This window comes from Morus notabilis, unplaced genomic scaffold (assembly GCF_000414095.1).
Source record: "Morus notabilis unplaced genomic scaffold, ASM41409v2 Scaffold342, whole genome shotgun sequence".
Taxonomy (NCBI): domain Eukaryota; kingdom Viridiplantae; phylum Streptophyta; class Magnoliopsida; order Rosales; family Moraceae; genus Morus; species Morus notabilis.
In genome coordinates, this window is record NW_010366042.1 from 603,366 (window position 1) to 626,191 (window position 22,826).

The 22,826-nt window shown below is 36.1% G+C and overlaps 3 protein-coding genes across 5 annotated transcripts; 2 read left to right on the plus strand and 1 right to left on the minus strand.

Moving 5' to 3' along the window:
* The first annotated feature begins 3,432 nt into the window (after window positions 1–3,432).
* LOC21407139 (V-type proton ATPase subunit G1) lies at window positions 3,433–7,668 on the plus strand. 2 transcript variants are annotated; one of them, XM_010109242.2, is made up of 4 exons: window positions 3,433–3,592; window positions 6,503–6,595; window positions 6,958–7,058; window positions 7,274–7,668. In XM_010109242.2, exons 2-4 carry the CDS (start codon window positions 6,508–6,510, stop codon window positions 7,415–7,417), a joined length of 333 nt encoding a protein of 110 aa, XP_010107544.1. In that variant the 5' UTR covers window positions 3,433–3,592; window positions 6,503–6,507; the 3' UTR covers window positions 7,418–7,668. The 2 variants fall into 2 exon arrangements, with proteins under 2 accessions (XP_010107544.1, XP_024028752.1); XM_024172984.1 differs by having other exon boundaries at window positions 3,434–3,592; window positions 6,487–6,595.
* A 5,369-nt stretch (window positions 7,669–13,037) lies between these two features.
* Window positions 13,038–15,600, plus strand: LOC21407140 (serine/threonine-protein kinase-like protein CCR1). The gene has a single exon (XM_010109243.2). The coding sequence runs from the start codon at window positions 13,130–13,132 to the stop codon at window positions 15,536–15,538; it is 2,409 nt and encodes an 802-aa protein (XP_010107545.2). The 5' UTR covers window positions 13,038–13,129; the 3' UTR covers window positions 15,539–15,600.
* A 1,682-nt stretch (window positions 15,601–17,282) lies between these two features.
* LOC21407141 (putative serine/threonine-protein kinase) lies at window positions 17,283–19,606 on the minus strand. Of its 2 annotated transcripts, none has more exons than XM_024172983.1 (6): window positions 19,315–19,606; window positions 18,988–19,103; window positions 18,651–18,867; window positions 18,313–18,550; window positions 18,057–18,207; window positions 17,283–17,939 (listed from the first exon to the last, which is right to left on the minus strand). In XM_024172983.1, exons 1-6 carry the CDS (start codon window positions 19,379–19,381, stop codon window positions 17,616–17,618), a joined length of 1,113 nt encoding a protein of 370 aa, XP_024028751.1. In that variant the 5' UTR covers window positions 19,382–19,606; the 3' UTR covers window positions 17,283–17,615. The 2 variants fall into 2 exon arrangements, with proteins under 2 accessions (XP_024028751.1, XP_010107546.1); XM_010109244.2 differs by having other exon boundaries at window positions 18,729–18,867; window positions 19,315–19,605.
* Between the last annotated feature and the right edge of the window lie 3,220 nt (window positions 19,607–22,826).

Below are 22,826 nucleotides of genomic sequence, written 5' to 3' on the forward strand. Positions count from 1 at the left end.
TTTTTAAGTCAATCACGATCTATTTTACCAATAGTAAAAGTAATAAGTACTAACGTCCTATCTACTTTTATCATATTAATATCATTTTGAATTCATTCAAATAGATGATAATTCCGAACAACATCTTACATCCAAATAGGAACATTCAAATTAAAACATAAAAACAATCAATGTTTCAATTGTTATCAGTATCTACCAAGTTGGCAATAAGATCATGTCTACAACATAAGTCACACAATTTGTCCAGAACCTTAACATTCAAAAAAAAGTAAAGAAAACAGAGGAATAATTAGAGATATCAAAGTATCCAAAATGTCTAGCTAAATAAAATGGTGAAATAAATCCTTCCATCTTGACAAAATGCTTCAACAAAAAAGTCATATCCTCTATTTAACCTGTAAGAAAGTGATCAACTATCAAAACAATGATCAAACTCAGCTCAAACTTCCACCATTTAACCTGTAAATAAAGCAATGACTAGTTACACCATTCAAAACTACATAGTCACATCCACATATGTTTTGCAGTGAATTAGAGGAAACATGGCTTCAATGATGCACTGGGCAAAAATTTAATGTCAAACTTGTAAGACAGAGAGTATCTGACATGTATTATTATGTAGATAATTAGAGAAAGCATGAGTCTTCATTGCCTACATTTAAACCTGAAGAGAAAAAAACTTGCTATCACAATCATATAAGCAAAAGATTATAGCCTTTAAGCTAGTGAATTCACTACTAGAGAAATCTACTTAGATGGACTACGGTATTAGGAATCACCTGCATTGATGGTGGCTTCAGTTGTACTCTCAACTCTCGAATTGAACTCTGTGCAGCCAACAATACAAAACATAAAAAATTATAATTCTCGCAAGGAAAAACAAATTACCTATTTTTTGTCGAGTAACGGAGTTAAGGTAGCAAGTCTTTGGTTTAAAAATAATAGTGTCCTTAAGGTGGCATACTCTTGTCATATCATTTTGCTTTATTTTTCTGTAAATAAAAAGTTCTAACCAACTGAATATGCAAAATCATGGACACACTCTAAACAGAGTCAGTCTGTGTTATCACATGCATACAACATCATCTCCAAGGAAAAGACATGCAAAGAGAACTATGAATGCAAATGTCACTATGAATGCAGCATCCTTCTTTTTTACTTTTTCTAACTAAATAAATGCGAGATAAGGAAGCAGAATTATAATGCGTGAAAACATGAATCCCCATGTTTGTTGAAAATAAAAGAGCAAACAATATCTAAGATTAAATCTGTTTTCACAAGGACTCCTGAGAGCTTTTCAGGCTCTGTGGGTATAGGGACCAGAACTGAATATATATATATATATATATATATGTATGTATGTATATCTCATGATGGAGTTGCTCTCCAAGAGTGCAAGCTTCTACGTATTTTGTAGTAGTATATATATGTATGATGGGATTATGTGTTATATATTCTTGATCTTAATACGCGCAATCCAGAATTTAATAAATTGTATGCAGAAAAGAAATGGTCATTTATCCTTGGAGTCGTCTAAGGATATCGAGTTGTAATTTATCAAGAAGAATTTGCGGTCCTTGAGAGGTGCTAATAATTAACTTGTTTTCAGTTTCTTAACACAACAAAAAGAAAAATAAATAAATAAATAAATAATGTTCCCGTTTCATTTGATAAGTTGCGTGTTTGATAAGTATAAAATGTTGTTTTTGTTTTGAAATGCGCGGAAGTTGAGTTTGAAAGAGTCTCACATTGGAAAAATCAAATAAAAAAACAACAACTTATTTCTTCAAACCCCGTTGTTTTGGTTGTTAGATACATGCTATAATTCAAATCATAATTCATAGTTTACTATAATATTTTCTCTCATAAAAAACACACATAAATTGAGAATGATTCTAAATCATAATTTTAAATTTATCAACTCAACGTCCACTAAATAAAATGTAATATTTTGACTTGGAGCATTTAACTTGAACAATAATGACTCTTTTTTAACCATCAACAATAATATAAAAATTTAAAGGCATATTTTAGTTACTATGTACAAATTCTTATTAGACATTGGTTAATATATTAATTCTAAAATAAAAAGTATAAGAGCATGGATTGTGGAGAGAAGGTCCAGAAGTTTTTTTCCTCGAACTTCTCATAACTTTGTCCTATATAAATCAAATTTCTCTTAATTGGTCCAGAAGTTTCTACCCTCAAACTTCTCATAATTTTATCATTAATAAATCAAATTTCTCTTAATCTAATCCTTTCACTATTTTATAATTGTTTGTATTTATGAAATGAGAAAATATTAATAAGAATAAATTTGTCATTTTATGTCCCAATAAAAATTAGTACTAAAAAAAGTTTTTTAAAATGTTAAAATATCATTTCTATATTATAAAAAACACGAAGTACTAAGAACGTATTTCACTACAACACAAAAGATATCAAAAATAATTTTATTCAAAAAAAAAAGCATCTCTTCTTCCACTTCACTTCTCAAAGTGTATCACCAAGTTGCGAACCCCCTCCGCCCTCACCCAACGAGCCTTTGTCGATCCCCCTCTTGATTCTACCTTCCACTACTCTTTTGGGTATGATACAAGTTTGGGGAAGAAATCTCTGGTTCCCTATAAAGTTACAGATTAATTTGTATCGGGCCAAAGGGAAACCCATCATTGTTGGCTCGATACTGACCAGGCTCGGCCCGCTTAAGCCTCTTGGTTGGCCGGGCCAATACCTTAGATCCAAAACTATTTTCAGGCGGGGTCAACCTCGCCCAAAATGCTTTTATTTTATTATTTTTAAGAGAAAATTATTGAAATTATCCTTAAGAGTGCATGATTATAAATTTTTACCCTTTATTATTGATTAAACCTTTTAAACTAATATAGTTTTTTGACTAACGGGTATAAATCGATAGTAAGAAGTAAAATTAAAGACCCGTGCACTTTAAAGGATATTTGTTTCGTTTTTCTTTTTTTAATATTCCTAGTAAAAGTCCAAGCTGGCCCGACCCGACACTAGGCCTGTCACACTTTAGGGACAGGCTGGGCTGACCTTTCTACCTTTAGAGTTCGGTCTAATTAAAATAATAGGCTGGACAAACCTGAATATCCCTTTCGAATCGTCGGGTTAGGCGACTTGAACTTTCAACTCTAATCCACTAATTGAGCTTTTTTTTTTTGTTTTTTAAACAAATTATGTTAAGAAAATCAAATTAACCTAGACCTATTTTCAATCTTTCAAAAAAAAAAAGATTAACCTAATCATGTTTTAAGATTAAGTTTTAATAATCAATGCCATTTTTTAATATAATTTTAAAATGAATGTCACATCAATAATTTCATTATAGACGAAAGTGTATGAAAAAGGTATTTTAAACCTTTTTTTTTTTATAAATCGGGAATGTCATTTTAAAAATTTAGGGACATTGTGGAATATGATACATAGTTTGGGTTATTTATGAAATTAATCTCATTCTGATATTTCCACGCTCTGGTACGTGATTAGAGTAAAATACAAGTCCAAGGAAGGTCTCTTCTCTGTTCTCTGTCTGCAACTTCCGTCCAAACCAGTTTCTTTCTCTCTCTAAAAGGTAATTCCTTCTACAACCATGGAGTTTCTCTCTCTAAAAGTTTTTTTTTTTTTTTTTTTTTTTTTTTTTTTTTTTTTTTTTTTTTTTTTTATTTTTTTTTTTTTTTATTTTTTGTTTTTTTGCAAATTTAATCTTTTCTGGATCAATTATCGGCACATTGATTTAGATTCTGAGCAAGTTATAAGGAGAGAAATCAATTATCAAAGTTTTGATTTTTTTAATTTTGAATTTTTATCTTCGATTCTGAAATCTGATCTGTTTTCGGGAGATCGGTTTATTTGCTGTGCTAGATTTAGATTGCATTGTATCTCAAAAATCTGAAATCCCTGTTGACAATTGATCTGTTTCATTTTATGTCCTTTACGAACAGAGCAATAAAATGAAGAAAAATAAGAAATTGCTCGCAAGATTTATATGTTTGCCCTTAATTTGAGGATTACGTTCGTTTTCAGCGGCGAATTTTACTACTTTGAAAAAAAGTTTACAAGAAATCACACCCCTATGTCTGTGAGACTCTTTGTTGTTCTTTCTCTAACCTCAATCCTTAAATCGATGGGCCCCATATAAGAATAATTAGGGCAAATCCTTAATATAAGATCCATTCGCGTGCTAACTTTGTGTCACCACAATAAGAGAAATACCACTTTACACTACAAAAATTTGGCATTTTTTAGTTTTTTTTCTTCAAAATTTTGGTTTGAAGTTGATTTACATTGGTTTCCCCATTTTGTGATGGCATTAAGTGGGAATGTGGGATTATAAACTTTCGAGATGATAGACCCTTGACACTGCAGAATTTGGATTACATTTCTAGTTACTGTTATTTGCGTAAAATACTTGAATTTCATGATTTAGGTTGTCATTCTTCTTGTTAGGAACCTAATATTTAGAAGTCTTTTTCAATAGTCTTAAGGAGAGTATAAATAGGGGGTTTAGTGGCTAGGGAGGAGAGAATTAGATTTGTAGAGTGTCTAGTGCTGTGCACTATTTTGGAGGTCGGGAGTCCTCGAAACCGCCCATCTATCTTGTAATTTTCCATTTCTAGTATTGTTAATGAAGCATAGATTTTCAGGATCCTAACAATAGTATTAGAGCATCGATAATCCACGCAGCTCTTTGAGTTGAGAGAGAAACTTCGGGCTGCTCTAAGAGCTAATTACAAGGTTTCTGGAGGGAGTATGGGGGAACTCCGGGACCATGTGGGGAAGATTCGGACCCAGATGGGTGACGTGCAGGCGGCGCTACGGAGGATGGAGGCACTGCTGGCGGCGCAGCCGATGGCCGGGGAGGCCGAGTTGGGTCGCGACGGCGAACGACGGGACGGGGAGAGGCGAGATCGCGCGCCTCGGGGCAAGGAGAGACCAGATCGTGTCGACCCAGGCGGAGTGGAGGTGCCAAATCGGGCGGATCTTCGCCGGGAAGCGCCGATTCGCGAAGATTGAGGCCGCGAGAGGGAGTTCCGACGCCGGAGAGACATGGGTCTCATGAAGGAGCGCGAGATCCGTCGCGATCTGGGGCTGGGTGGTCCGGATCTATAGCGCGAAGGTTTGTTCGACGACGGGAGGAGGGCAGAAGGAGGTCGCGACCGTCGGGAGAGGGCGGCGGAGCTTGGTCGGCGACGAGAAGTGCAGTGGGAGCCGGAGTTAGAGGAGGAAAGGCTTGCTCCGAGGCTGGGACGGCATGGGCACCCTCGGAACAGGGAACCCAGCCCTGATTCGGTCGCGGTTGGGGCTGATTCCGGCCCGGTTTGGACCAGGCCTCGCGATTCCGACGTGGAAGGGGCTTGTTCCGGTGCTACGGAGACAGATTCCGGCGCGACGGAGGCTAGGCTCGACGATTTGGCTGTTGTTTGGACCGGGCCTCGCGATTCCGGTGTGAAAGGGGCTGGTTCCGGTGCTATGGAGGAAGATTCCGGCGGAATTGGAGTGGGGTCCATGAATTCCGACGTCCTTAAGGTTGGGTTTTGTGATTTTGACGCCATTGGCGAGATGATGGCTAGGACGGGGAATTCTGATGCGAAATCCAGCGATTTTGGGGCTGAATCCCAAAATTCTGTTCGGAAGTGGGCTGGGTCTAGTGTTTTCGGTATGGGCAGAGTCAATTTTGGGGTTGGGCCTCATAATTACAATATTAGTAGGGCCTAATTCTGGTGCAATGGCAGTCGAGCCTCAAAACTTTAACACGTTTGGGGCTGGGAATGGTACGATTGCATATGGGAATGAAGAAATTGGTGAGAGTGAGGCTGTAAGGTTGATGTCCTGGTTGGCTAAGAAGGAAACTCCCTTAGTGAGGATCGATTTGTCAATATTTTTTGTGACCATTGCTGAGCTTGCGTAGAGAGTTTCAAATGAATTGATAGACTTTGTGGTTGCTTTCCAAGATACAAAGAAGATGGAGAAGAAAGTAATTGATTGGCTCCAATTTGAAGATATGACTTACGAGGATAACATCAATTTAGGGACTCAAATCAAGGAACTAACAAAGCCTTTTATTCTTAATCATTTAGATTTTATTTTTCAATTTTATTTCTTGATTTTCACCTTGAGGACAAGGTGATTCTTTGGGGCGGGGGTAATGTTAGGAACCTAATATTTAGAAGTCTTTTCCAATAGTCTTAAGGAGAGTATAAATAGGGGGTTTAGTGGCTAGGGAGGGGAGAATCAGATTTGTAGAGTGTCTAGTGTTATGCACTATTTTAGAGGTCGGGGGTCCTCGAAACCGCCCATCTATCTTGTAATTTTCCATTTCTAGTATTGTTAATGAAGCATAAATTTTCAGGATCCTACACTTCTAAACAACACGGCAATGTTATTGCTGCTTCCTTTACTTTTCCTTCTCAAGTTTTGCTTTAGGGTGGTTTCATTCACTATATGTGTATCTAATTCTTATCGCAGACTGCTGTATCTACAGAAATCATGGCCTCCAACAGGAGTCAAGGTGGAATTCAACAGCTGCTGGCTGCAGAACAAGAAGCCCAACACATTGTGAATGCTGCCAGAAGTGGTAAAAATTTTTCTCAAGTTCAATTACCTTTATGCTTGTTGGTGCCATATTCAATCTATAGTACGTTGTTTATCATATAAAAGAGGTTTTCTATTTGTTCAATTGTTAGTCTATTGGCCTTCCTCAAGTTATGTGCTTGTATCGATCCATTACTTTAAACAAATTTGGTATCAAGTTTGTGCTTTAGGAAGGTCTTCTATGCTTTCCAAGTTATAAAGATCTCAACAGATAATTTTTGTTTATTTTCTACGATTCCTTTGCTGGGGGAGAGGGAGAAAAAGGGGTGTCTTTAGGTTTTTATACTGGAGTTCTGCCTGTTGATTTATGTAACTTACTCTAATTTTTCCTTGTTGTGCTCTCAGCGAAAATGGCTAGGCTGAAACAAGCCAAAGAAGAGGCTGAAAAGGAGATTGCTGAATATCGTGCACATGTGGAACTTGAGTTCCAGAAGAAAGTTGCAGCTGTAAGTTAGCACTTAGCCAAGCATTTTTCAGTCTCTAAAACCTGACTAGTTGGCGATGCCGTCTTTATGCTTTGCATTTCGAACTTTTATCAAATTATGCTAACTTGAATATTATCAGTCGTTTTCCTTCCTTACTACTGCCTTTTCTCCCCTATAGTTCCTAAATATGTAGTGATTTTTAACGTTGTTCATGCTGCCATATTGTCACCAAGCAGAGCAGTGGAGATTCAGGTGCGAATGTCAAGCGTCTTGAACATGAAACTGATGCTAAGATTCATCACCTGAAAACGGAGGCATCAAGAATATCTCAGGATGTTGTCGAAATGCTTCTGAAGCATGTCACAACTGTGAGAAACTAAGCCCGGTTATGGCGGACCTGAATTATTACTTAGCCCGGTTATGCTCATATATCTTTATATGTCTTTGCGTTTTTTTTGAAGTTTGACTTCTGAAGCATATAACAACTGTGAGAAACTAAGCCCGGTTATGCTCATATATCTTTTCTTTGTCTTAGCATTTGTTTGAAGTTTGACTTCTGAAGCATGTCACGACTGTGAGAAACTAAGCCCGGTTATGCTCATATATCTTTATATGTCTGCATTTTTTTGAAGTTTGACTAAGAATACCTGGTTTGTCAGTTGCGATCCCACCATTCTTGTGATAAAGATTAGAGATGGGAAATTTTGGAAGTTTGATCTAAGATGCTTATATTAAAGCTATGTTTTGCTTTGGTTTTTTGAAATAACTTTGCATTTCCGAAAACAACTATCTACCTCCATAATTTGTAACTTAAATAAAAAATTTATCATCAAAGATTCAAGTAGAGATTTATTTATTTATAAAATGGTACGTTTACTTTAAAAAAAACAATGATAGAAAAACACACACACAAAGTTGTTAACGAAGCTTGCTGATATCCACAGTTGAACGGTAAATTCCAAAAATGTGAATGTTGCCGAGTGTTGTCTAATGTTATGTTCTTTGGCTAGTTCCGTGACCAGCCATTCTAACAGATTCTTTTTTACGTGCAAAACAATCTCTCTGTTGAGTCAAACTTCCAAACATGATCTTGTCCTACATGCCATACCAGCATTTATATCATTATGATCCCAAAGAGAGTGAAATTCTGAAAATGACCACTCTATTCCAATGCTTGACCAACTATGAAACTGAAAGTCATATTCTCTTTGGTACATTCAGATATTGCTAAGATAAATTTATCTAACCTTTTAATCAGACACTGATCAAAATGAAAAAGGAAGCTTCTCCCGTAAATCTCAAAGAAATAAACTACCCGCGGTTTCTTATTTTCAACATTCAAATCTAGTTAAAATCACATTAGTTTAAAAAATTATGCAGAATGAATAGTTTCGCTACATATTTAACGGCTTAAAACAAAGAACTACTGGTAATTCATTTTTTTAAGACCTACAAGAGAAACTCTCCATGAATAACTTTTCTTGGATACCTAGTATAGGTTGTAGCTAATGAAATTTTATAATATTGCAGTAAGCAGATAAAAATTAGTATAGATTTCTGTCATTAAATTCCAAACACGTTGCACAGAGAACAGCCCAAGTAAAACATCTAAGATAAGGTTTTGGGACATACCACATGGAGGGTCAGCATCACCTCTATAAGAAGTGGGTCCCATAAACCAATAATAATAATAATAATAATAATAATAAACACGAACATCATCATCATGATCATCTTGTTCATCCCACCTTGTCCCCCAGCCGCATCCGTGCCTTTGATTTCTTGCCCTTCTATTCTGGGGCTCCCCCCCTTGCCCCCCAGCCGCATCCGTGCCTTTGATTTCTTGCCCTTCTATTCTGGGGCTTCTCTGCCTCAAGAGTTATTGATTTTGACAGAACTTGGTCCAAAGCAATGCTTCTTGTTTGTTATTTGGATTATCTATTAATCTTAGAGGACCACTATTAGCATGTGAATTATCTCTTAAACCCCATATCCATTCATACTAAAAATAGAATGAATACTATTAGTAATGTTGTATGGTCATTACTTGTGTGTTCAAATTTTTTATGTACTTTAAAGTAATTAGCTTGAGACTGGCCAATATTACACATGTGGGCTTAAACGATATCAATAGAACTTCTTTATTAATACGCAAGTTGTAAAAAATAATGTTTTCTTCTGCTTATAGGGATCCGAGGATTTTTACCGTTTGGTTTATGGATTAAAATCATGAGATTAGAATTATTTTCGATTTACGTGTATTTTTTGTGAGAAAAAATACTATAGCGAACCATGAACTATGATTCGAATCAGAAAACGAATCCTCTAACCAAACAGACTCGTCATTTTAGACAAGAACGGTTGTGCTTTCCAAATGCAAATTGTTAATCTTACCACAATAAAATCAAGCATGAAAACTTTATGGTAACGTAGGAAAAATACCCCATCAAAATGCGAAGTTAATTATAAAAATAGTTAAACTTTAAAAGTTTGACCATCAAAATATAAGCATCTTATTGAGTTTTTTTTTTTTTTTTTTTAAAAAAAAAAAAACCTACCAAAATTTTTTTTTTTTTTTTTTTTTAAAAAAAAAAAAAACCTACCATAGAATTTTCCTACTTGGAAATCTATGAATTAAATTTTCTATGGTAGAGCATGGTAGATCCCAAGTTACTCGGTGCATAAACAATGAACACTATGTTTGATACGAATGCACTGAACTGGATTTTGTGGTGGTCCAAAGAGATCTTCTTGGGTTCCACACCAATTTTCTCAATCCACCAATCAGATTTGGTTTCTGTAGTATTCGGATATCCTTAGTAGTACCACAGCTCCATTTGAGTTTGGGTTTGACTGTAATAAAAAAGCAAGAAGAGAGAGAGAGAGAGGGGTTGGCAGTGGCCGAAGAGAAGGTAAATCTAAATTATTAAGTGGATATTTGGTTCGTATATTTAAAATTATGATTTAAAAATATTCTTATTTTATATGTATTTTTTATAAAAAAAAATACTATAGAGAATAATAAATTATGATTTAAAATTAAAAACAAATAGAGAAAATAAACATATCGTGTGTTTAAGTATTGATCAAAACAAAAATAGGCCAGACAGCTTTGACCAAGCAACCACGTGATTCCATTGCGGTTGAGAATTTCTAGGACATATTAGCACCTTGCTTTACCACCCACAACTTTAGCTCTTTACTATAAGCCTCATTGTTCAATTATGCAGTAATCATTTTTCAGCCAAAAATAGATAAATCATGCAAGTGATCATGTTTTCTTCGTTCAAAAAGTAGTTCTCCAGTTATTCTTCGGAGAATTCTACGGAAAAATATTATATATATATATATATATACACACCTCAGTAATTGGACTGAACAGTTAATCTGTATGAGATTCTCAATCATAGACACCAATTCTAAACTGAAAATAGAGCCTTTAAGCGGACGACCGTATTGAGGAGTAAATCACAATACGAAATCGACCGCACTATCATTTGAAGACAGGGACCGCTTCAAAGGACATTCCAACTCCGATCCTATCCACATCTATAAGGATGTGACAGCTATTTAAGAATTTGACAGGCATTTAATGCATGCAAAGTTAGTGGTGAAGCTGATGGGAAAGTCAGGCATGCTGGCCAAAATCTCAGTAATCAGAGGTCATTGTTTCGAGAGTTGGTAAAGATATCTCAGAATTTGATTAGGGATTTGATAGGGACAAGATGATGTATAAAAATGAGGAGAATGGTCCAGGATGGGGGTATGAGCTCTCTTTCTCATTGTAATATTTTCCCAAAACATAGTGAAATTCTCTCTCATTATCAGTTTTATATTTCTTACTTTAATGTGATTTAAAAACATACACATTTTCAAAGATAATTTAAGTTTTTTACGTTGTTAATTCTTAAATTGTTATACGAAATTTTGTGACAAGATAAAAAATTATCATATTTGTATCATACAGTTTTTATTTATTAGATCATATCAAAATTAATATGATCCAATAAAAAAAATCAATAAGTTTAAAATCATATTGAATTCAAAAAAATATAATAATTCAATAAAATGGGATAAAAGTCTAACTAAATTATCACCTTTAGAAAATATTAAAGCCTTTTTTGTCTTTATGTTTATTGATGGAAAAGTACAAAATCTAGGGTTGTTTTTGCTTAGATAGAAAATCTAGTCTTTTTTTATTTCGGCACTCAGCTAATACTTTGAAGTGGGCCACTTTCTTCCCCTTAATCCATAATTTTTCAAAAAGTGTCTGATTAAGCTAATTTGTCTCTTCCAAAGTGGGTTGCTCCTTTTTCTATTTTTAACATTTTTCGGTGCAAATGGTCTCTACTTGAGGACCCCACTTGCTTACTCATGGCAGCCATTTAATGTGTTTCTCCTCGTGCATGAAACAGAAACAATAAGGCCATGTTTGGTAGTTTGTGTTATATAAAGTGTATTGTATTGTGTTGTATTATCATAATACAATACAGTATTTGGTATGATAACGTATTGTATAAAGAGTTAAAATGTAAAATTTAATAATTTTAGAGTCAAAATGTAATTTTTAAAAAATTTTAAGGTCAAAATGTAATTTTTCAAAAGTTTTGGGGTCAAAATGAAATTTTATAAAAATTTTGAGGTTAAAATGTAATTTTCAATAAATATAAAATTTGCATTGTACCTCTAAACTTTTTAACAATAATAGGCTCCGACATGACCCTATATCAACCCGACTCTGACCTCTAATCTGACATGAATCATTGATCCACTATAAAATAATATAATACAATACGTGAAAAATGAGTTGTATTCAATAATACGATATAGACTATATTAATTTACCATCTATACTAGTTTATACAATAACGATGACCACACGAAATATTATATTATTGTTTTATTATATAATACGGTGCTCTAATACGATTAAACAAACATGCCTTAAAGTAACCATGTTCTACTCATATTTGGAGTAGAAAGATTTGGAGTACCTTCCTAAATTTGTTTGTCGTAATGGATTTAGTGCCTTACGGCAGAAACAAATAAATCATTCGTATCAAAGATCTTAACTTTGTAAGCAAAACAATGTCTCAACTTGATTTTAAGTAAAACCTCATGAGATAATTTGTAGGAAAGTTCATGAAATGCTACTCCCACCAAGGTAGGTAGTACCGTAGTAGAGCTAAATATTTTAAACGACAAAAACATTAAAGAGTAGTTTATATCATGCGTTTAAACTCATAATTTTAATTATATTACAGTATTTTTTTCTCATAAAAAATTTAAATTTTAAAAATTAAAATAAAATTTTTTTAATTTAAACGTATAAACCAAACGAACTCTAAAAAAAAGTTCAATGATTCAAAAGGCCAAACCAAACTTAAGTTGACCATGTACTTTCACCTTTTCAATCAATGACACACATTACACATTAAAAAATTTACCTAGGACACCGTAAAAAATGTTCAATATCATTAATGTTCTATAAAATTATTCCACCGAGCAAAGAGTAGATAATAAACTTTAGTATCGTACATTTTACCAATTCGAGTTTAGAATTCGAGTTTTACTATAATAAAAAGCTCTTAGAAACAGTCATATTTAACTTTTTTGTTACAGTAAAAAAATTATCACGTAAAGTTATATCTTACTTTTTTATTATAATAAAAAACTCTAACATAAAGTCACATCTTAATTTAAATTAAAAACTCGAGTCAGCGAACTAACTATGAACTTTTTATTAGTATATGGCGTTGTACTTCAGTGTTAGTTGCCACATTTAATGCAATTCATAGGTTGAGATTCACTCCTCGGCAGGGGAATACGGTTAAAAACAGTAACTACTTTCAGTACTTTCTCAGCTTCTAACTGTCCAACAAAAAACAGTAAAAACCGAAAAAAAAAAAAAAAAAAGAGAGAAAAAAAGAAAAAAGAAATGGCTGCACAAGCCCACGTTGTTTCATCGTCACCACCTTCTTCACAGCAGCAGCAGCTCATGCCATATTCTCAACACCAAAAAAACACACAACTTGATGCCATTACTAATCATCTTACCAATCTACACCACCAAAGCCTAACAACCAGATCCCATGCAAACTCAATACTTCTCTCAATCTCTCCATTTTCTTCTTCTTCTTCTTCTCTGCTGCAAAACCGCATCTGGGTTCTGCTCGATGGGCCCCATCGCCGCCTCCTCCAGTGAAGACGACACCTTTTTCTGCGCCATAGACGCCAGCGGCAAACAGCAAGTCATTTGCTGGGGCAAGAACTCATCATCATCACCATTATCATCATCATCATCATCTTCTTCTTCTTCTTCTTCTTCTTCTTCTTCTTCTTCTTCTTCGTCGTCGTCCTCCACAATTTTCACGAACATTCCTCCCATGGCGTCGCTCTCCGGCGGCGAAGGCTTTCTCTGCGGCATTTCAGCGAACACCTCGCAGGCACACTGCTGGACCCCACAAACAACGGATCTCGTCCCGTCAACGTTTTCCTCCATCGCTTACTCCCACATCGCAGCCGGAAAATCCCACGTCTGCGCCGTCAGAGGTCCGTACTACTCCGACCTCGACTCCGGCAATATTGACTGCTGGGACATCATCGTCAAAACTCCGAACAACGTAAACCGAACCAGTTTGGCTTCCAAACAAACAACTTTCTTCTACGACCAGTCCATATCAAACCTCGTATTCAAAAACATCGTCTCGGGAGACGGATTCTCCTGCGGAAGCATCCGATACGGGGGGCTAATCTGCTTCGGACCAAACTCGAACATTCTAGGAATCTCCGAAACGACCGAAAACTACGTCGTTTTAGCCTCCGGGAAGAACTCCCTCTGCGGAATCTCCGAACTTTCTAGAGAAGTGACTTGTTGGGGAGCGGAAAACTGGGAAGTTCCTCCTCCGAACGCGACAAAGTTTGTGTATTTGTCTTCTGGGTCTCAACATTTCTGCGGGATCCGAGAAGACAACCATGGAATTGAGTGTTGGGGGAGCTTCAATTCCTCGTACATTCCGAAGGGTGCTGGGTTTAAGGCCATTGCTTCCTCGGAGTTCGCGACGTGTGGGATTAGAGAAGACGATTTGGTACTGGATTGTTGGTCTAATTCTAATTTGTCCTCGGTTAATTATGATCCTCCATTGGAGCTTTGTAGTCCAGGGCTTTGTTCTTCGAAATCTTGCGGTTTGGGGGAGTTTAGTTTCAATGCAAGTTTGTTGAATGAGCCTGATTTGGTTAATCTGTGTGTTAGGAAAGATTTGAGGATTTGTTCCCCATGTGGGACTAGTTGCTCGGAAGGTTTTTTCTTGTCTAGTCCTTGTACTGAGAGTGGTGATAGAGTATGCACGCATTGCTCTCTGTGCCAGAACAGCTCTTGTTGGGACACTTGCGGCGGAGCGGTGAAGTCGCAGCCGGAGATGCGGCGGCTGTGGCACCATTTCCGCCGCGTGGTGGTCATTATTGGATCCTCCGCCGCAGGGGTTTTGATCATCCTGCTCGGCGCGTGGTGCCTTCTTCCGCGGTTGCTGGGTGGTTATGGTTCTGGTTCTAAGGAAGGGAAGGGAAAGAAGCAGTTCAAGTGTTGTATTGGGAAACCCCAGCTGGAGGCGGCGGATCAGGAGAATTTTTCTGATTTGCCTTTTCATTCTCCTCAATCTGCCGGGGTGGTGGCGCCTTGTCCGGGTGTTGCTCAAGTGTTTAGGCTGTCTGAGTTGAAGGATGCCACCAATGGATTCAAGGAGTTTAATGAGCTAGGGAGGGGCAGCTACGGGTTCGTTTACAAGGCGTTGCTCGCAGAAGGAAGGCAAGTTGCGGTGAAAAGGGCGAACGCGGCGACGATTATTCATACCAATAGTAGGGATTTTGAGATGGAGTTGGAAATCCTTTGCAGGATTAGGCATTGCAACATTGTGAACTTGTTGGGGTATTGTTCCGAAATGGGGGAGAGACTTCTTGTGTATGAGTACATGCCTCATGGGACACTTTATGATCACCTCCACGGCGGGCTTTCTCCACTGAACTGGAGCCTAAGATTGAAGATCTCAATGCAGGCCGCAAAGGGGCTTGAGTATCTTCACAAGGAATTCTCGCCCCCGATTGTTCACCGCGACGTCAAGACCTCGAACATCCTCTTGGACTCCGAATGGGGCGCGAGGATTGCTGATTTTGGGCTCCTCACTCCGAGTAATCACAAGGAGTACTCTAGTGGTGTAGGAGATTTGGCGAGTGATGTTTACAATTTTGGGATTGTTCTACTAGAGATTTTAAGTGGAAGGAAAGCTTATGATAGAGATTACAATCCTCCAAGCATAATTGAGTGGGCAGTGCCTTTGATCAAGCAAGGAAAGGCGGCCGCAATAGTCGACCGGTATATAGCTCTTCTACTTAAGCTTGCCGATGTGGCGGAACTGGCTGTGAGAGAGAATCCTAGTGAGCGTCCTTGCATTTCAAACATAGCATCTTCTTTAGAGCAAATTGTCAAGGATGGTTTGTTCTTGTAGTTTTAGAAAGTTGGTCAATCAGAAACTATTTGCACAATATTGGAAAGAGAGATGTGTATGAAGCCAGCCTTCAGTGACTACTTCTCCATTTCAACTGTACATTAGATATGAGATTCTTGTAAATGAGGTTACTTTTTACACCTTTCCTTTTTTTTTTTTTTTCATTGTCTATAAATTGTTGGCATTCCAAATTTGAGTTTCTTCTTGGAAGGTCATGTTTTAATAATATTTCGCCTTCCTTGTTTGTACCAAGAGCAATTATCTTCTTATTTTGTACCCCACCTTTGATTCTTTAATAGTACATTTACAAATTCTATAATAAAGTCTTTGTAATATTAAGGAATGATAATTGTGACTATACAAATTAAGCAAGATATGACATTCCCTAAAAGTGTCTAGTTGGTCTTTTCTTGTTTGATTTGACGGTCTTAACACTTGAAAATTTGAACTTTATAAATGGCATGTTCATGTATTTGCAAAAGTTCTTTTATTTTATTTTATTTTTCCAATTAGGAAATGATATCTTGGAAGGAAAGAAGGCTTTACAAACCAAAGTTATGGTACTTTTCTTTTTTTGGGGAAGTATAAAGAGAAGGGAATCCAGATCATCCGAGCACCTCCAAACAAGTCAGTTTCACAAGGGGAAAAAAAGAAGCTTGGCTTTATCGTGACCAAGAAAACCAGAGGGGAAAAAAGGGCCCAAAAAAACTTTTGGTACGCTTTAACAAATATGTCAACCTTATATTTACGTCTTCTTTCACTTCAGCTTGTTGTTTACCCCATTTTTCAGTGACAAAAAAGTTGAGCAAAAGGAAGTGGCCTTTCATGTGAAGTACTTGGTTTATTCTGAATTTGTTTGCTTAATGCCAAAAATCCAACTCAAAAGCTAGCTCTCATTGGTTTTGAGGGAAAACAGTGAGATAAAAAAGGAAAAGAAGAAAACAAAGGAAAAGTTGGTATGGGCTTATTTGGAGTAGCCTATTGGAAGCCAACTTGATTGAGACTGATTTTGGCTATATCAAAAAGACTTCCACTTCTATATAAATAAATCCCCACATCTCCAATAGATTCATATTCAGAAAGATGACTTTCTTCAAAAAAAAAAAGCTTTGGTGCATATGGTGGCTATACTTTCAAGTATTGGCTTCACCAATTTGTTTTGTTGAGGGGGGTATATATTGTAAGAGAACACCAGTTTTCATGCAAATTTTGTTATTTTGATTAGATTGACGTGTAAGATTGTGTGGTCTCGTATGACTATGCCTGGCTCCTTGTATGCCATTTGCTAAGCCTATCAGCGAATTGGTGGCTTTCGCTAGATGGCGTGCGAGGAGCCATGCATGTTGTGCATTCATAGAGTACATAATGTGTTTGATCACCAAATGATGTTGCTAATTTTCTTTGATTGAACAATAGTATAGGCCATGATGATCCAATAATTGGTGTTCGCATAGGAATGGTAAGGCATTCTCTGAGGTCTTCTAACATGTTACTTGATTAGTTAGTTATTAAGATTTACTTCTTTTGGACATGCTAGTATGATTTTATTGATCGAATGCAGGGTTGGGAATTCTGGCCATGCTTCCTCTTCTGTGATGCTCAATCAACCACTGCTTTCTATCAAGTAGGGGTGGCAAATCGTGTCGACAGAAATTTAGAGATACTAGAGATAATGTAGAGTCAATTATTTCGTGATCAATGGCCTTTCTTGTGGAAATCTAATAAAATACCTTTAGCAAATATGCAGAAGAAAAAAATTTGAAATGTATATATTTTTTGTCCAAAACACATCCAAGAATATGTATCCTCCCTCCAAAAGAAGAAAAGAAAAAGAAAAAGAAAAATGGAGCCACATCCAATGTGTACACAGTACATGTGTGGATTTTTGACACAAATTGGCAAGAGACTAACAAAACCTATTGTACAAGAAAAACTCTATTTGCCCACTAGATTGAACTCATATTTCTAACAAATTCAGATCAAGATCAGGCACGAGTCGGGACTAAGAGAATCGACATACTCATTGTACAAAAAGGAAAAAATCATGAAGGGTAAAAAAAAGAAATAGTAATGGGGATCAGAAATAAGAGGTGTAGGGGCTTTGCGAGCCTGCGGTTGTGGAACCCCTAGAGAAAACGCTCTGAGATGAGTTTTGTTGGTCCATTTTTATAGACATGAAATCAGTCACAACCCCTGGTTGGCAAATCTCAATATCTCCAATGTCAATCTCATTAGCCAACATCTTAATAGCCGTGGACATCCCCGGCCGCAGCCTCGCGGTTTCTTGAACGCAAAGGAGTCCAACTTTGATGAACCTCACAGCTTCATCCTCAGGATAATTCGTTTCCAACACAGAATCCACTAATTCAATGAGTTTATTGGATTTATACGCTTCCCACGCCTGCTTAATTCCATCCACAAACACAAAACAATGTCTTTCATTTGTACCATTTTGGTTAATTAGTTAGCTATATTAAGTTTGGCATTGCCCCCAAAATCAGTTTTGAACTTTGTTTACCTTCTGAACCAAGGAATGCTCTCCATGTTCCATGTCAAAGAACACAACCTCCCTGCCACTTACAATCTCCAAAAGCAACACTCCGAAGCTGTATACGTCTGATTTTCGTGTCAAACGCCCGGTGATTGCATACTCCGGAGCAAGATAGCCTCTATTTTGTTACCCCATTTTGAATGTGGAGAACCCCATTAGCAGCAAATTTTCTGGTATTTTTTATCTGAGAAAAATTAGAATTGGAATAGCGATTTCGACTTACATTGTCCCGGCAACACGAGTACTTATGTGCGAATGATGCTCCAGCAATATCTTCGACAATCCGAAATCCCCAACTTTTGGTGTGAAATTTCTGTCAAGAAGTATATTGCTTGCCTTGATGTCTCTGTGCACTATATGGGGTTGAACTTCCTCATGAAGATAAGCAAGTCCACTAGCTATTCCCAATGAAATCTCCCTTCTAGCTTCCCAACTAAACTTAATCCTGTTTTGTTCTCCACCTGTAAACACAAATTCCCCAGTCACTAATTTACTCAACAAATTTGGAAGAAAAAAAAAAAAAAAAGTAGTGAGAGAATACTAATTCATTAGTATTATTACGAAGTAACGTGTGAGAGAGGCTATTGTTTTCCATATAATCATAGACCAAGTATCTTGTAGCTCCATCAACACAACAACCTCTAAGCTTGACAAGATTTTCATGTCTAATATCCGAAAGCGCGGCTAATTCAGCGATAAACTCCCTTTCGCCTCGCATGGACTCAAGTTCTATGGAAAGCACTTTGACCCCCACAATAGAGCCATCCTTAAGCCGCCCCTTAAAAAGTCAACCATAACAATGTTCAACTTGATCAGCAAAAGAATTAGAACCGTAAATCAAAGCCACATAGTAATCTCAAACAAAATTCATGTTTAGACTAAGTTTAGAAGTACCAACCTGATAGACAGTTCCGAAGCCGCCTTCTCCGACTTTGTTCGACGAATGGAAGCCATGGGTGACTGCTTTGAGCTCATTATAAGTGAACACTCGGAAGTTTTCTTGGTTTTCTTCATCTGGGTACGTTCAAAAATCAATCATAATTCCACAAAACAAAACAAAAAAATCCAGATTCAAGAATATAACAAGTTCTAGAAATAGACAAAGGCCGTTCATTTTGCGAATTCGAGTTTTGCTTTTGTTATAGTAAAAAATTCTCATATAAAATCACATCTTAACTCGAATTATAAATTCGAATTAGTAGAGTGAACGAGAAGTTTCACTTACCGTTATTCTCAATGTCATTTGGCTTTGGAGAGGAGAAGCAACGGGTCCATGAAAAAAGGTTTTTCATTGTTTGTGGATAATTTTAACTTGATTAAAGCTTTCAAAAACTGAACCTTTTTCTTTTTCGGCTGCTAATTAGAGGGCATTATTGAGAGAGAAAAGAATAACCCGCAAGAAATATAAGAAAAAGCTGGACACGGCAAACTTAAACCCATATGTGGACACGGAATGTTCAAGAGCTTCTGGCTTTTGACTCTCTCCAATCTAAGGAATTGAAACTTTCTTCCCCATTAGAATTTTTTATTTTTTTTTAATTTTTGGTTAATCCTGTGACCTGTTGACTTGACCTGAAACTCACCTCGACCTCAACGTAACTTTCATCAGCAAATAAGGATATATGAACATCTCTTTCCAAAAAAAAAAAAAAGGATATATGAATATAAGAGTGAATGCAACGGTTGCAAAAGGACTAATACTATAAAGATTCTTGCTAAGCCACTGCTGCCTAATGTTGACTTCATTTGTCCAATAGATACTTTCTAAGAGTATAATATATATGTCTATATTTTAGAGGGTCTAATTGTTAATTTGAATTTTGTTGATTTGAAATATATTGAGCCCATGTTTGGTTTGTTGATTTGAAATATTTTATTTAAACAGAAAAATTCAAACTGTGTAGTTTAAATTATAGTTCGAATTAGTGTTTAAATGTTCAGTTAAAATTTTAATTTGAATAGAAAATAAAATTCAAATTTGTGTTTATAGGTGTAAAATTTGAATTTGTGTTTTGTACTTACCAAACACGAATTTAAACTGTGCTCACTGTTCGAATTGAGTTAAACTGAGCTAAACCAATGAAGCAAACGGGGGCTAAGTTTATGTTTATTTCACAACTCAAGCTAAGAATTTGAGTTGTACATGTAAGAGAAAATTACTATAATAAAAAAATTAAATTTAAATTTTTATGAGAGAAAATCTGTAACAATAGAACTTGAGTTATGAAAAAAATCATTTGAGTAAAAGTACCTCAGGTTTCTTTGTTTTTTTTTTTAAGTGTTTTTTATAGTTTTCATATATAGTATATATATATATTATTAAGATTGCCCTTCTCTTATTTTTATGGTTATTTTTGTGGAAAAATAAAAAATATCAGATAAAAAAATACTATTTATACCACACTATTCAAAAATTAATAATTGTTATTTAATTAATAAAGAGAAAATAAAAAATTATTATAGATGATGACAAATTATGTATTTTTCTCTAATTCTTTTAGTCTTTTTAACCCTATATGAAGCCCATCTTTTTCGCCCAAGATCGGTCCAAACCCCCAGACTGAAATGAGCAAAGGATCTAGACTTGAAATTCTATTCGAATTAAAAAAAATATATTCAGTTTCTGGTGGACCTTGTCGGGTTTTCGAGTCGGAGTGAAAAGACCTTCTCCACACTCACCCTGATCCGGCCCGATTTCACCATTTAGACAAGCAGGCCGGTGCCCGGCAACCTGAATTTACAACTCCACTTGTTGTTAGGAGGTTTTCTACGTGGTCTTATCCTGGCATAATTGAGATTAGTTTAGGTTCTTGTGCATCTACAAGTTACAGATTTAGTGTTCTTTGTTTTTAGATTTAGTCGACTCGCCTGCTTAGTTTCTTGAATAAATTATTTATCTCTAAGAGTCTATTAATTATTTCTAAGAGAAAGTTCAACGATTCACTTCAAGACTTCAAGACTTCTAGTTGATAGTTGATCAAAGGGGGCCAATTAGGAGCGTAAATTAGCCAGGTAAGGCCGGGTATCTTCATTTTTAGGGCCGAGCCGACTTTGTGAGGGTGGGAACCGCATTAATTCTAATTGCTCGGGTCGGCTAGGGTTTCAACTTGATCCTCGTCTCGAAAAATAGTCATTATAGAGGAGTGGCATAGAAAGAGATATATGGAGATGGCCGCCTAAAACTCTGAGGGAGAAAGAGAGTGACTACCAGAGATAGCCGCTTGAAGTTCGGGTATTTTTTTTTTTTTTTCCGAGTGAATTCTAAAAGAGACGGTTAGGGTTTTTTCATTAAAGATGTTTATAATGTGAGCCTTATTGTTGATCACGTATGTTGGTGGGAGCTGAGAATGAGATGGGTCTAGATTTTCTTCAAGATATGAGCCCAATGTTTTGATCTAATATACACAATATATATATATATATATAAGGCTTAGCACCCTTTGTTCGGCCGGGTCGGGAGAGTGCGGGTTCTCACTTTCTCAGCCCGCGTTCTAACTCGCACAATGCGAGTTGGTGATTTAAAAATTTGAAAAAAAATTTATTAAAAAATCCGTAAAATTCGGATAGAGTAGGGTCGCCCGGAGTAGCCGGAATTTTCTGTAAGTCCTAGGGCCAATAGATATCACATGGTTCTTTACTTCTTTTATATTGGAGTAGAGCCGAACCCAACAGAAACGAGGCAACTAATATATGTACAAGTGTGTGTATTGTATGTATATTAACCAGCAAAAAGTGCAGAATTCTAATGCCATCTTTGACTCATTGGGGACATATTGTGTTATTTTCATGTTATTGCTCCAATTTCAACCAAAAGTTACATAAATTTTTCATTAAAAAATTTGTAATTTACTAAACATAGAATTATTCGACATTATTTCCAGAGACGCATACTCAGGACTTATGCTTGTTGTGCAATAATAACCATTTTGAACAAGTCAGTTTCAAAGATTGCTTTTCACACCCTTTTTTTTTTCAAAACGTGCAAGACCAATTTCACTTAAAAATAAATAAAATTGAAGAGAAACGACATAGCAAATAACCAATTGACAATTCAAATAAGGACTGGTATAAGGACTCGGTTTTGAGACTTTCTTTCTGCCGAGTGTGCCAGCAACTTTGAATTGAATGAGGTCGTCAAATATTCAAATAGACAAAATATTTACTCATTAGTTTTATAGACCAAGAATAATGGAAGCTCTTCCTAACATTATTCCTTTCCACACAAGGAAGAGTAACTTTTGGTCTATTCCTGACTTAATATTAACAATGATATGCATATCCACAACAAACAACAAATACAATATACCAATTTTCCTTAAAACAAAAGATCGCATTCAATATTAGGGAATTTCTCGGGTAATATTAGAAAAAAAAATAAACTACCTACCTACAGTTTTTTACTTTTCAGCCGTTATATTTGTATCAGAAATTCTATGTCTTGCATTTTCTTAATCTGATTTGATTTTGACCAAATTCAACGGTCAAAAACTAATACTACTGGTAAAGAAATCTATCAGAAAAAGTTTCAAAATTGATCCTTAACATTACGAGATTGAGACGACAATAGATCAATTTTGAGAACCGTGACTTCTTTGAAATGGTTTCAAACTCTCCAATTAAGACAGGCTTTAAACCGGTCTTTTTCATGCTCTTTCTTCGCAACAACAGGTAAAATCACAAGAATACCAAAGGAATTCTATGTCTTGCATTTTCTTAATCTGATTTGATTTTGACCAA